At 41.9% G+C, this 13519-nt stretch overlaps 1 protein-coding gene across 1 annotated transcript in view; it reads right to left on the reverse strand.

Moving 5' to 3' along the window:
• Positions 1–12704, reverse strand: part of LOC145412421 (facilitated trehalose transporter Tret1-like) — a 40610-nt gene extending 27906 nt beyond the window's left edge. Inside the window, exon 1 of the mRNA XM_080282306.1 lies at positions 12662–12704. Coding sequence (XP_080138432.1) covers positions 12662–12704 — 43 coding nt within the window. The remainder of the gene's footprint in view (positions 1–12661) is intronic.
• Between the last annotated feature and the right edge of the window lie 815 nt (positions 12705–13519).

Genomic DNA, 13519 nt, shown 5'->3' on the forward strand with positions numbered 1-13519 from the left:
TACTCACAAGGATGTGGGTGTAACTGTGGGCTTACATTATGAATAGATTTGTGTGATGGTGAGGATGCACAGTCTTTGCCACCACATGACTTGGCCCTTCTCATCCTGTGATAGATAGATAGATAGATAGATTTATATAGATAGATAGATTGATGTAGATATATTGATACAGATTTAGATATTGTAGATAGATAGACAGATAGGTAGATGGACAGACATCGATAGATAGATACATAGGGAGACAGGCAGACAAACGCAGTTAAAAAGGTAAATAAATTGAGAGGTCTGTAGGTAGACACAGACAAATGTAGATGCATCAGTAGCTTGATAAACAGATGCATGGAAGGACAGTTATAGTAGGTAGGTAGGTAGGTAGGTAGATAGGTAAGTAGGTATTTAGTTAGGTAGATAAACTGAGGGACAGTTAGAATACTACAAATAAATGGAGGAGATGAGCTGAGATGCCACATTGCAGTATTTCTCTCAGCAACAGGTCAGGCCACTGCAGCCCCTTCCTAGAAGCCCTCTGGAACGTTTTGGCGGTGCAACATGATCACTTATCTTTGGAGGACGTCTGGTTTATTTATTTATTTATTTATTTATTCTTTTTATTATTCTTTCTAAAACTTTATTCAGCTTAAAACACTTATGTTTGAACTAGAGGAGATGCAGTAGGTACAGTGGAGGTGTTAGATGCTGTGAGAAGTCTCTTTTTAACTCGTTCAGTGTAACACATTTCTACCTAGCTGGGAAACTCTGGTGATGGTGATGTAAAAGAATTTTATCATATATATATATATATATATATATATATATATATATATATATATATATATATATATATATTTGTGTGTGTGTGTGTGTGTGTGTGTGTGTGTGTGTGTGTGTGTGTGTGTGTGTGTGTGTGTGTGTGTGTTCTCCCTTACGAACGGCTTTGGCCCGAATTCTTGGTGGCTTAGTTTTTTTTTTTTTTTTTTTTTTTTTTTTCACTTCTTCCTTGCCAGCTTTAATTCTTTCTCTCTTTAAGGAATCACTTCCAGCTTAGGAGGGACTTCTTAATTCTTTCTCCAGGGGGTCGTTTATTGACTTCTTTAACCCTTTCACTGTGGCAAGCCTTTCTCAGACCGAGTAAAATAGTTTAGAAATATCAAGCAGGGAGCCAATAATCTCTTGAACATTATTTATGGAAACTGTGTTCATACTGTAAAGACACAAATAAACTAATCACTGAGGTTTAGTAGTAGTGGTAGAATAATTCCCATGTCTGGTCGAACAGAATCATCAACCGCAGGCAAGAAACCGGCCCTGTAAGGTCTTCCCATGCAGTAAACCGATGTTCCCTTGCTTTAGACAGCGACTCGCTACAGTGAGGCTCGAGGAAGAGTGTGGAGGTTTGGTTTCTGGATGGACGCGGCGCATGCGTCTCTCCACTTAGTTAACAGACGCATCAAAGTTCGCTTCACATCACCCTGTTATTTGATTATGTGGTTACCACCCAGCGATATAAATGGTTTCCTAAATGGACACCTAAAGACAGCACAGCATCGAGTGAGTGGATGGTGATGATGTAAGGTGCTGAAACCTCGTCACCTACGAGAATACTGCTGTTTGGAGCGAATTCTTTTCAGCTTAGGATACATTTTAATACCTCCTCCATAGGGATTTATTTTGCATAGGCTATCAAACTTTGCTGCTTTCTTGTATGTTTTTTCTCTTTTTTGTGTCAACATAAAATACTCCCCAGACATAGAAGTTTTTGACGGGCTGTATGTAGAAATAATCTGGTAAGGAGAAGATGTTAGCAAACCTCCTGAACTGTCTCATGATCACTTCTTCTGTTCTTCTGTATTATTAGCCTGTTCAGTACGGTGATGTCATATCCTGATTCATTCCTGCTGCCCTCACATATCCAACATAGGAACCCACTCGTATTGAGGAGGTTAATGGAGCTTCGTCTAACTCTGCCGGACCAAAAAGTGTGCCTTGTCATAAATATATAAATAAATAAAATAACAATAATAATAATCGTTGGAAGATTGTAAGACAAACATAGACGACGTCTTGGGGCTGAAGGAAAGGTGTTAGTTCCAGCTGACGCCAGATGAGTTCATTCTCCTGAAAGGGAGTCATAGGATCCTGAGGGTTAATACTATAGCTCTGTCACCTAAACTTGGTCCAGATTTTCGTCCTGTAGCTACTTTTTTCTTGTATATCAGTGGTAGAAACAGACAATACTACGGCTGTGCATTCTTTCCACAGGACTTCTTCATGACTAATATAATATTCTAGTAATGATCTGTTGGCAAAACTCAACACTGAAGATGGAGAGATAGCGGTTCTGGGCCAACTTAGAGTAAAAAGAGTATAGTACCAATAGCCCTTTCATGGTCGGGACAAGGCCAGTATTTTATTTTAGCTAACGTTAGATCGGTTTATTCAGATGCGAGTGCGTTATAAGAGCGTGAGTGGGTTTTCCGAAGAGAAAACTAGTCTTGGTGTGTAGATCTGGGCTCCTGGAAGACTCACCGGAAATGTTTTGTTGAAGCCCCACCCTAACCCTCTGTAAAAACGTTTCTTTCTTTTAGGCTAATTCTTGTCGGTTGTATTCAGCTTAGAAGGGATTTACCTGACTGGGGGATTATATGTAGCTTTCTTTTATCCCCTTATTGTCGATCCTATGTTAAATCAAGTTTTGGAGTTGCCTAGCTTGAATAAACTAGATAATATGTCACCCGACTGGAAGGATTAGTCCCTTTATACGAGGCAAGTTTGATATTTTTTGCTGCCGTCAGTTAGACAACAGTGAGTTGCCTTAGCAGAGACCTCGTATTAAAGAGATTGATGGAGTCTATATGTAACCCCTTCAGTACGAGAGGTCTGTCCTACTGTCAGTAAAAATAATCAGGAGATAGCAAGACAATATTATAAATGACATTAGCGGATTGATTTTAACCCTTTCGTTACGAGACATCTCCGCGAGCTTCAATATTCCCATCTGGCGGTAGCAAGAAGGAAATGAAAAAGAAAGATGTTAACGTGGTGATGGGCTGAACGGAGATGCCAACCCCATCGCCGTAGAGGTTCCCCATAAAGTAAATATCATCGTTTTGTGTTTGTAAGAAAAAAACAAAACAAGAGTATTAAGTGCATGCGGAACCTTAAAAACCGTGATATAGAGCTTCTCTAAAGTCTACGGGAGTGAAGCATCGTGTCCAAAAATCCTTAGGGCGTGACTGACGAACCGCAAGGCTCCAAGACATGCTCCAGCATCTAGGAGTGTGACTGCATTTAAGAGTTTTAGGGCCTGTACACACTGAGGCAGGAACAGAACGTAGGGCCGTAATTTTTTTGGTATGAGAGGCTTCGTAACACAAGTCACATACCGAATTATTTTGCCTACTACACCTTAACACCCCTTTCTGTGTTATTTATATCGTTTTAATATCGATACAGTTTACATCATTAACGTACAAAAGTTTCAACGTGCAGAATAAATCGCTAATGAAGAAGTGTCAGGAAATCTGAAGTTAGCTTGAATCCGACATATATCCTAAACTAAATTATCCGACGATAGATGGCGAGATCATTTAGGGGAAAAAAAATGCTTTAGATCACGTTGTAGACAATCTCACTGTCTGTCTGTCTGTCTGTCTGTCTGTCTGTCTCTCTCTCTCTCTCTCTCTCTCTCTCTCTCTCTCTCTCTCTCTCTCTCTCAACCTCTAAGAATGAAATGATGTAGGTGACAATGGGACACAGTATGCCTGGAACGTGGCCCACTGACAGGCGCTGTTTTTTCATCCATTTTTCATTCCAGTCTTCATGATCGGACAAAATGAATCTTAATATAAGCGGCTCTGGAGATTTCTCAACTTTTGTCATACTGCACGTTATCTTTTTCTTCCATGCTGTTTATGTCGTTTTAATACTTACTTTTATTTGCACATGTAGCCGCCACAAGACGATACTGATGTGCAAAGAATGAATTGTTAAGACACAGTTGCTACGAAGTCTCTAAGGCCACTTGGGATACAAGCCTGTGTTCGATAAGCAAGGGAGACAGGTAAGGAATAGGCCACTGGGAGCCCTCTACCATCTATCCATCTGTATCTGTCTGTCTGTATCTTTCTGTCTACTTATCCGTCTGTCTACCTGTCTGTCTATTAATCTGTCTACATCTGTCTATCTGTCTACCCATCTAAGTATATTAATATGTACATCTACCTTTCTGTCAATCTCTGTACATCTTTGTTTACCTATCTATCTACCAGTCGATGTCTACTGATCTATCTGTCAATCTGTCTGTTTATCGCCAGACGCCTTAATCCCGTAAAGGGTGACCAAAAACAAATAGCCTTCACGAGAATACAGTCCCCTGATTTGCCACTCGTTTTATCAGCTGAGGGGTGACTGGGGCTTCCTGGAATGCAGATAATAGAATGTCACACACCAGTGCAGTATGTGACTTTTCCACATCCTTTCACTCTTATGCTCTTACTTTATCCTTTGCGAACTCTCACTCCCTTTAATGCGCTCATTCACCTGTACACACTCTTATTTTACGCTTGTTCTTTTCATCTTTTCACATATACTTAATTTATACTCCGTCATTCACTCTATTGCACCAACAATTTATACGTTCTGACATTTCTCACGCTTGTTTGATCAGCTAGTAATGGCTGTGGTTTCCTGGAAGACGCTGGCCAAGGAAACGTTCTGACATCTGCCCATTGTTAACAATACTCGATACGTTTACTTTTATTGCGTCAGCTCACGGTGGGATGAGGTTATAACTAATGTATTTTCTTGAAGACGCAGACCGGGAAAAGGCCTTGACATTTCTTCTTAACAAAACCCGATATGTTTAGCTTTGCTGTATCAACTCACAGAGGGTTTCTTTGTCGGTCTGGGATTGTGATTGTAGGTGGTGTGTTCTATGCGATGTGTTTGTTAGAATTGGAATAATGATGATGATCATCATAATGATGGTGATGGTGGTTAGTGGTGGTGACGACGACGACGACGACGACGACAACGGCTGGGACGATGATGTTGATGGTGGTAGTGGTGGAGGTGGTAATGAAGACGACGATTGTGATAATGATGATGATGATAATTAAGATGATAATAGCTTTCATACTGTATAACACAGTGCCCTGTAATTACTCAAGGAACAACAAAGAATTATTTATTTAACCTCGGCGTCGGTTAACTTTGAAGACACTGTGCTGTGCCGCATGGATAAATATATTTTAGTTTGCATACCATATACACATAAACACCGATATGTTTACATTTTAATAAGGGTACACACACACACACACACACACACACACACACACACACACACACACACACACACACACACACACACACACACACACACACACACACACACACACACACACACACACACACACACACACACACACACACACACACACACACACACACTAATCCTCCCCTCCATCATTTTACATACGGAGAGACATGCGTACAGTACGTACCATCCACACTGACGCAGATATGCTCCACACCTACGCACAGATATTCTCTCTCTCTCTCTCTCTCTCTCTCCCGCACCATGAACTGGAGGGGTTAGGTTTATCCCTCAATAAAACCATCATTATTATCGTTCTAAGCAGAGTAAACTGAAACGTTAGTAGCAAGATTAAAAGTCATATGACGTCCTTGAACTGATTGGGTTTAACTGCAGGCTGTGATTCTTAAGTTTCATCATCCCTCAAACTCCTGAAGGCTTCCTATTCGTGAGTAATATTTACATGACGTGAGCCAGAATGAAATTGGTGGGAAGTCGACCCCCGAGGTGTTAAGGAATGCGTAGAGATGATGTCCATCTTATTAATTTTAAAGCCAGACTTAGCTAAAAGGACCTTCAAGTCTGCGTGGTCTGTGTGTCTTTATAACTCACGTACTCTGGCTGTCTGTCCGTATGTTTTTCTGTCGTTCTGTTCGTGTGTCTCACTTTAGGGTCGAGCGACACACAAACAGCGCTTTATATAGTAACCGGATTGCCTTGCCGGGGCCGGGTTCATCTCGCATGCACCCTCCTTCCCCCCACCCACCCTTCTCTCTCCCTCTCCCCTCTCACTCCCGTCTCCTTCCTGTCCTTACTCCCTCCCCATCTCCCTACAACCGTCCTTGAACCCCCACCTCCCTCCCCAAATATCCCACTACACCACCGCCACCGTCCGCCAAGGAAGAAATATTTGTTGCATAGTACCTACGCAGAGGGTTTGATTTGGCTGGTTTACAATGAGAAATGGATGAAATCAGTGAGAGGAAGCACGGGAAGGGAGTTACCTATTTCTCTCACGTGTAGTTCGAATCGTTAGAGGAATAAACAGCGAAAACTCTTTTTGTGTTTCCATCCCTCTCATTTTAACCAAGACCTGATCTGTTTGCTTACATTGTGGAAGATACACACAACCAATATTTAACCCACAAAGTTTATTTAAGAATGATTGTTGTGTCTGTTCATAATTTTCAAGAACGAGCTCAAAAACGACATGTACACCACCGATATTACTCTAAGGAACAAAAATCTCTTATGTCCTTTCATACCTTGCGAGAACGAGTCAGTGTATGTAACCCATAGAAGAGATTCAAGAAAGAACTGTCTGCTTTATCTGATTATATTTTGCAAGAGAAATACTCAGTACCCAAATACGATATTAACCACTGCAGTACGAAGGCTTCATTTTACTCGTGCCTGTACTACCTTACCTCCAGACGATTATATTTTGCATACGAGCGACTTACTGAAATGTGGGGGAGATTAGAGGAAGCCTTGATTAACTTTGAAGTACTAGGGAACGCCTCCCAGACTGAATGAAATTGTCGGGCGGAAACGAGAAGAAAATATAAAAGACGGCATCGTAAAAATTGATCGCGCTTGTATTTGTCAGCCAGGGAGAAAATTCAACACAGTAATTTTGATTAGACGACGGAGGTTTAAGGAGGGTTGTTTAGGTCATAACAAGAAGAGCAGACGGATGAAGCTGTTTTTGTTGGTGGAGATGTGGCTTTGTTGGGGGTTGGTGCAGTCATTAGTGGTGGCTGTGTATATTTATAGTTGTTCTTGGGTTTGGTGTTGCCTTTGTATTTGCTACTGCTTTGTGTGTGTGTGTGTGTGTGTGTGTGTGTGTGTGTGTGTGTGTGTGTGTGTGTGTGTGTGTGTGTGTGTGTGTGACGATGGTGGTACTGCTGTAGTTTTGTTGTTTGTATCAGTGTCGCTGTTATTGTTGGTGTTACTGCTATCGTTGTTGTTAGTCCTGTTGTTGCTTTGGTTGCTTGTGTTACTGACTTTGTTTTTTGGGGGGCAGGCCTTTTTTTTTTTTTTTTTTTTTTTTTAAATCGTTGGTGTTGGTCCTGTATCTGATGATGATGATGGTGGTGGTGGCGGTGTTAGTGTTGATGTTTTTGTTGGTAGTTTTGCTGGTGTTGTTCAAAGTGATGATGTGGTGTAGTTTGTTGCCTTTGGTTCACGTCGGCTGAACATAAACCTAGTGACCTGCAGCATAGCGCGAGGGTGAGGTGCATCAGGAGAGGAGCAAAACCAAATGAATTTCCTTCATTCTTTTCATGTCCTTCTGCCTACGAGTGACTTTACACTTACTCTTCTGTCTTTCTTTCCTTCATTCTTTCCACTTCCTTCAGCCTGTGGGTGACTCTACACTGAGTGACAAGCCAAATGGTTTCCTGTGCACCAGGAAACCATTTACTACGCTGGGTGGTAACCATATAACCAAATTTTGGCGCCTGGTGGTTTAGTGGGTAATTATTGCGCTCCAATCGGATTGAGCCGGTGAAGGTTTATATCCAAGGGATGGTTGGGATTGATTGCTCATGTAATGCCACTCAGAGATGAGTGAGGCTGGTCACTCTCATTTTAAATGTCGGGACCAACTGCCTAGCCCCTGGCTCCTACGCTCCTCATGGGGCAATGTAGGATTGAATGATGGATGGATGGATGGACCTGTAGTCTTTATTGCCCTGGGGGATATTGCTAACACCCAATGATAATGGCGTCTTTATTTTAATATAGGTAAATCTTGATTAGTGAAGGGGACAGGCACAAATTATGCCTATGTTTTTCTTTTACTAATCGCATTTGAATTTATTTATGTGAAGAGATTTTGCGTGGTGAAGAGGTGAAGGATGATCCATTAGCTCTGTCACTACGATGAGATAAATGCTCTCTCTCTCTCTCTCTCTCTCTCTCTCTCTCTCTCTCTCTCTCAAATTCTTCCTGAATGAAGTCATCACGCACAGACTGTCGCCAGTGAGAGAGAGAGAGAGAGAGAGAGAGAGAGAGAGAGAGAGAGAGAGAATGATTGTGTTGAGTAGTTCAGTACATCCGGGAAAATATTGGTTCTGTCTGGGTGAGGTGGCAGCAGCAGCCTTCATGGTATGGCCTTGCTGGTCGCTAGGTGGGTAGGGGGGTGATGTGAGGGAGGAGAGGGAGTGGAAATGTAAATGAACTGAGTGGGTAGAGGGAGAAGAGAAGGGCATAGAGAGCAGGGAGTGAGGGAAGGAGAGGGGAAAAAAAGAAAGAGAAGTGGATAAGTTAACTGGCAGTGACGAAGGGGAGGAGAGAGGGAGGAAGGGAGGATAGACAAGAGGAAAGGTTAAAGGGGAGAGTGAGGAAGAGAAGTGGGAAAGACGGATCAATGGAGTGGGACGAGGAAGGAGAGAACGATGGCTTGGCGAGACGTGAGGAAGTGAGTGGGAGAAAGAAGGTGGGAGGTGGAGAAGGAAGAAAGAGGGAGGGTAGGGAAATGAGAAGGGAGAGAGCGAGTGAGTGGTTTAAGAGAGTAGAGAAGGATCGAGAAGGCAGGGAGTGAGGAAGGGAATCGAGGAAAGAGAGGAGAGACTGTTGAAAAACATTGTTTATGTCCAACGCCCGTATGCATGTTCACAAGCTGACAAAATTTTTAATTACACTTTCAAGTGTAGCTGTTACCTAGTACTGTGAAAAGTTTGTTCGACTTTTACTGGGGTTCGAGTGTCATTGTGTTGGTGTGTATCGTAATGGAATGAGTCAGTGCCGGTATTTATGTCTGCAGCTCTACGGACGCTTCCTCACGTTAACACATGTGTTACGAGAGGTTCATCATAAGCTGGGTAAAAATAATCCGGGGATGGGAAAAAAGTCCCTTATTCCGTTTACTAAGATTAGGTAATACGCTGATGGCGTCACTCTCCACTCTTCCAGCTGGTTTTCACAGCATCCATCATAATAGTCAGTGTAACAATCAAAGGATGAGGCTTTGGCTTTTATCTCGTATTTTTTATTGGAACAGAAAAAATATTTGTTCTTGTTGTCGCGAAAATCTGACTCCTTGACACAGCCATTCTTTTTTTTTTTTTTTCTTTATCGTCAGAAACACAGATCGATCTTTTGTTTTCTTTAGTAACCTTATCGTCTGCTTCTCGTGATGTCTCATAGGAAGATTACCCGTATGTTAATTCTCTTTCAAATCTGATTCACGCAGGTTTGATGTATTGAACCGAGTCTGCTGTTTCTTTGCTTCAACCCACCTGCTGACATAGAGCAGGTGTGTGATGTGCTTCTGTGTCGAATCGTTATTGTAGCATCAGATTGCAATTCTCTTACACTTCACCATCCTCCTTCAAAGCCGGTAAGGAAGGAGTTAAAGAAGTTTGTATAACTGAGCAGCAGGGCCACCCAGTTATGTATGTGCCACCACTTGAAGGCTTCAATTACCAGCCCGTGCGTGTAGAATACTGCCTTTATGATTAGGTGACTCACGATATGAACGGCTGCACTTGTGAAGAAGATGAAGTATATCTCTCTCTCTCTCTCTCTCTCTCTCTCTCTCTATAATATTGCAACACTGTCTCTTAACCCTGGTAAAAAAAAATGAGAGAGAGAGAGAGAGAGAGAGAGAGAGAGTTGTCCTTTAGGAAAGTGTCCCGGGATGATGATGATGATTTGCATTTGTAGTGTGTGTGTGTGGGAGGAGGGGAGTATGGGTGGGAGAGAAACACCTATACAGATGACGTAAGTAAGCAACACATTTCAGTAACAACGGGCCAAACCAGAGAGCATAGAAATGTATAGTTGAATATTCCAGTCAGAAGGAAATTTGGAACTTTTTGCCCTAATGGCCCTCGTGTAGGTGATAGGCGTTGATTTAAACCATTCTCTCTTCTCTGTATGCATAACAAAATCCAAGACATCTGTTCTCGATGTCTAATTTTAAATACCGTATTTGAATACTGCGCCCATATCTTTAGCTGAAGAAAATCATGTGGCGGTAGTGAACATATAAGATTTACCGCACCATATAAGGCGTCAAAGTACTGGAGTAAACCTTTCCACAACGATGACGATTTTTTCTTATTTATTATAGCTGTTCTTAGATGACTTTATTCACCACAAGAAAGGCCGCTCGTAGTGAAGTTAAACGCAGCCTATAGTAATTCAATATGGTGACAGCTTTTTCAAATTATTCTCGCCACTGTCAGACATCGGTATTTAGTTTAGGAAAAACCTCTGGCAGTGAAGATGCTTATGTTAATGATTTTAATCCCTTACCTCTTTCTTTTTTTGTATTTTTTTTTTACTGCTGCAAGTCGATTTGCTTTCATGCCTGGGGAGAGCTTGGTGAAGGCTGTATCTAATTCCATCAGCTCGGGAATATCCCGTCGTGAGTATTAAGAAAAAAAAAAAAAAAATACAACTCCTGCGCCTGACCAACTGATCTAATGGCCGAATATTAAACTTTTTTACCCCGTACTTTTGATCTTCGCCGGACTACTCTTAGCACGGAAATTCTTCATTCTTGCGTATCCCTTTACCCTTCGACCAGTTTTGCTTGCCAGTGTTCTTGGCTTTTAACCTTTCCTTTTAGCAATGACATCTGAATAATCGTTCTCAGAATCAGTTATCTTTATCCTTGACTTAACCTGAGCCCTACCGCTACGTTTAGCATGCATGTTTAAGTTTTCCTTGTCATGTGACCTTGACCTTTGACCTGGTGTCCTAAACACAATCATTTTATCTCTTGGGTGGCGTTCAACTAGTCGACCGAATTTAATACAAGTTTTGTTCACACACAGACACACGGGTGGATCTTTAACATTTCCCTGTGACTTTGTCCTTTGATTGTTCTCAAAATTGATTCCTTTCGTTCTTTCCTGACCATTAACAGTTCCACGAAGTTTGGTTCAAATCATATCAACACTTTGAGTTGATCTTGCCCGGTGACCTTAGACTTTAATCTTAGACTGTGACCTTGACTCATGACTACTTATTTTCGAAATCGACTTTGTTAATTCTTGCCTCATCTTCACCTGTTGCGGAAAGTTTGGTCTAAATAGGATGAAAACTCAAATTTGATCTTGCCGTGTGACGCCGATCTTTGATATATTATTCTTAAAAAAAACAGTTGGTTTACACCATAGCTAACCTTCAACCCTTCCACCAAAATCAAAACTGCTTGCGTAGTTTCGTTACTACTCACACATACGGGTCGAACTTTGACATTGCCTGTTGCCTTGACCTTTGACTGATTGTTCTCCAGATTGTCATACACTCAGCCATTCATCTGAGTTTGTTCCAAAGTGTACAGAAATTGTATAAGTTGACTTTGATAGCTGATGGTCTGACTTAGCCCTGTGACCCTAACATTTGATCTGTTGTTCAAGACACACACACACACACACACACACACACACACACACACACACACACACACACACACACACACACACACACACACACACACACACACACACACACACTTCGACCCATGCTACTCTGTGTAAGCAAAAAAAAAGTTGTGATCATATTTGAATGAACCTTGCTGGATTAGTTGAGGATCACCCAAGGGGTTGACCTGTTGCCTTTTAGAATAGATCAAAGGTCAAGCTTACATGGCAAGATCAGCGTAAACAGCTTGATCCTATTTAGACAAAACTTTATGGAAGGGTTCAGGTTAAAACAAGGTCAAAGATATTCGATTTTGAGAGCAGTCAGTGAAAGGTCAAGGTCAATGGGAAAAGGTAAAAGATCTTGGTCACTAGGCTAAGTCAAACAGTTCTGGCGTGATGTGAATTAAAGTAGATGGAAACGTTAAAGGTTAGGTAAGAACGAAGTAGGTCCGTGTAGCAGTGATGTATCGGAGGTCACAGGGCAAAGTCAAATATTCGGCCCTTAGACCAGTTGGTGGCGCGGGTGTTGCACTTTCCGAGTGTTCGTTCGGGTTTCCCAGTGTTAATGGCACGGAAGAGACCATAGGAAACTGATGATGGAATTATGATACTAAGAGGCCGATGATCTTTAAGGAATAATTTAAAACTGGTTACACAAAATGGGCACTGTGAAGTTGATGACGCGCAGATGATGGTACGAAGTTGATAATAAAATGATGATGATACAGAATTGTTTTTGCACTGTTCTTGTTGCCATAATAGTGATGTAGAATTTATGATCCAAAACTAGTTATATGAAGGTAATGATTCATATATCCGAATCTAATGGTGCAAGCAGAAGATTTATAGTTTGTGTCACATTGGTGATGCAGATATGATGACACAAAGTTGATTATGATTCTAAACTGATGTCATGATGATTCCAAGTTAATGATCCAAAATTTATGATGCCATTCCTTACCCTTTTTCTTCAAGTTGTCGATCTCGTAAGCTTCCTCAGTCATCCTGTTGGTGTGTGGAAGGAACGGTCCGCAGTGCCAACGCCAATTCTTCTTCTAGTGACCTCTTCTCAGACCACACATATAATTATAGAACTGCCAGATCAAACAGCGATGGAATGGTGGTCGAGACACGCACCTTTGCTCTATTCACCCCTTAAAATAACTCCTCTGTCCCATCCAGTTCTGGCAGATACGTACGGTACCGTTTCCCCTTGCACTACGTTTTATATAAGGTTCCACACCGCGGTATTACGTAACACGATACGCAAGTCATCGGAAGGCACGGGATAAAGTCAGATCATTCACCAAAAAAAGTAAAAGAAAAAAAAGAAACTGACTTCCTTTATTCTTTAGGCACAGGATGTTACTTCTCACTGACTCCCGCGCAGCTATGACTTGCCCACCAAATGTCACAAAGCAGTGTGTAACGAATCGAACTTGTGACTATCCCTCTCTCCCCCGGACAGCAAGTGGGAGGCGACTGGATGAGAAGGGATCCTGGGACCGACTGAGGGTTGGGAATGCTGCTCCTGCTGTCTCACGACTACCAAGTGTCGCTACGTTGGTATTAGGTGACGGTGTGAGGGGATGTCTGGGGTGAGTGTGTGTGTGTGTGTGTGTGTGTGTGTTAGAAGTTTAGTATGGACTTGACGCACTATTTATAGGCAATGTGGCTTCGTTGTGGTAAGTGTGTGGCGTCTGTGTGGGTGGGTCAGGATAATCCAGGGTGTAGTATGGGTATGGTGTGGAGTGAACTGGATAGTCATGAAGGTAAATTAATCGGATTTCCATGGACTTTTATATGGTATGAATCATCA

Source organism: Coenobita brevimanus, chromosome 93, assembly GCF_032717465.1.
Source record: "Coenobita brevimanus isolate Jiangsu-jjx chromosome 93, ASM3271746v2, whole genome shotgun sequence".
In the NCBI taxonomy this organism is placed as follows: domain Eukaryota; kingdom Metazoa; phylum Arthropoda; class Malacostraca; order Decapoda; family Coenobitidae; genus Coenobita; species Coenobita brevimanus.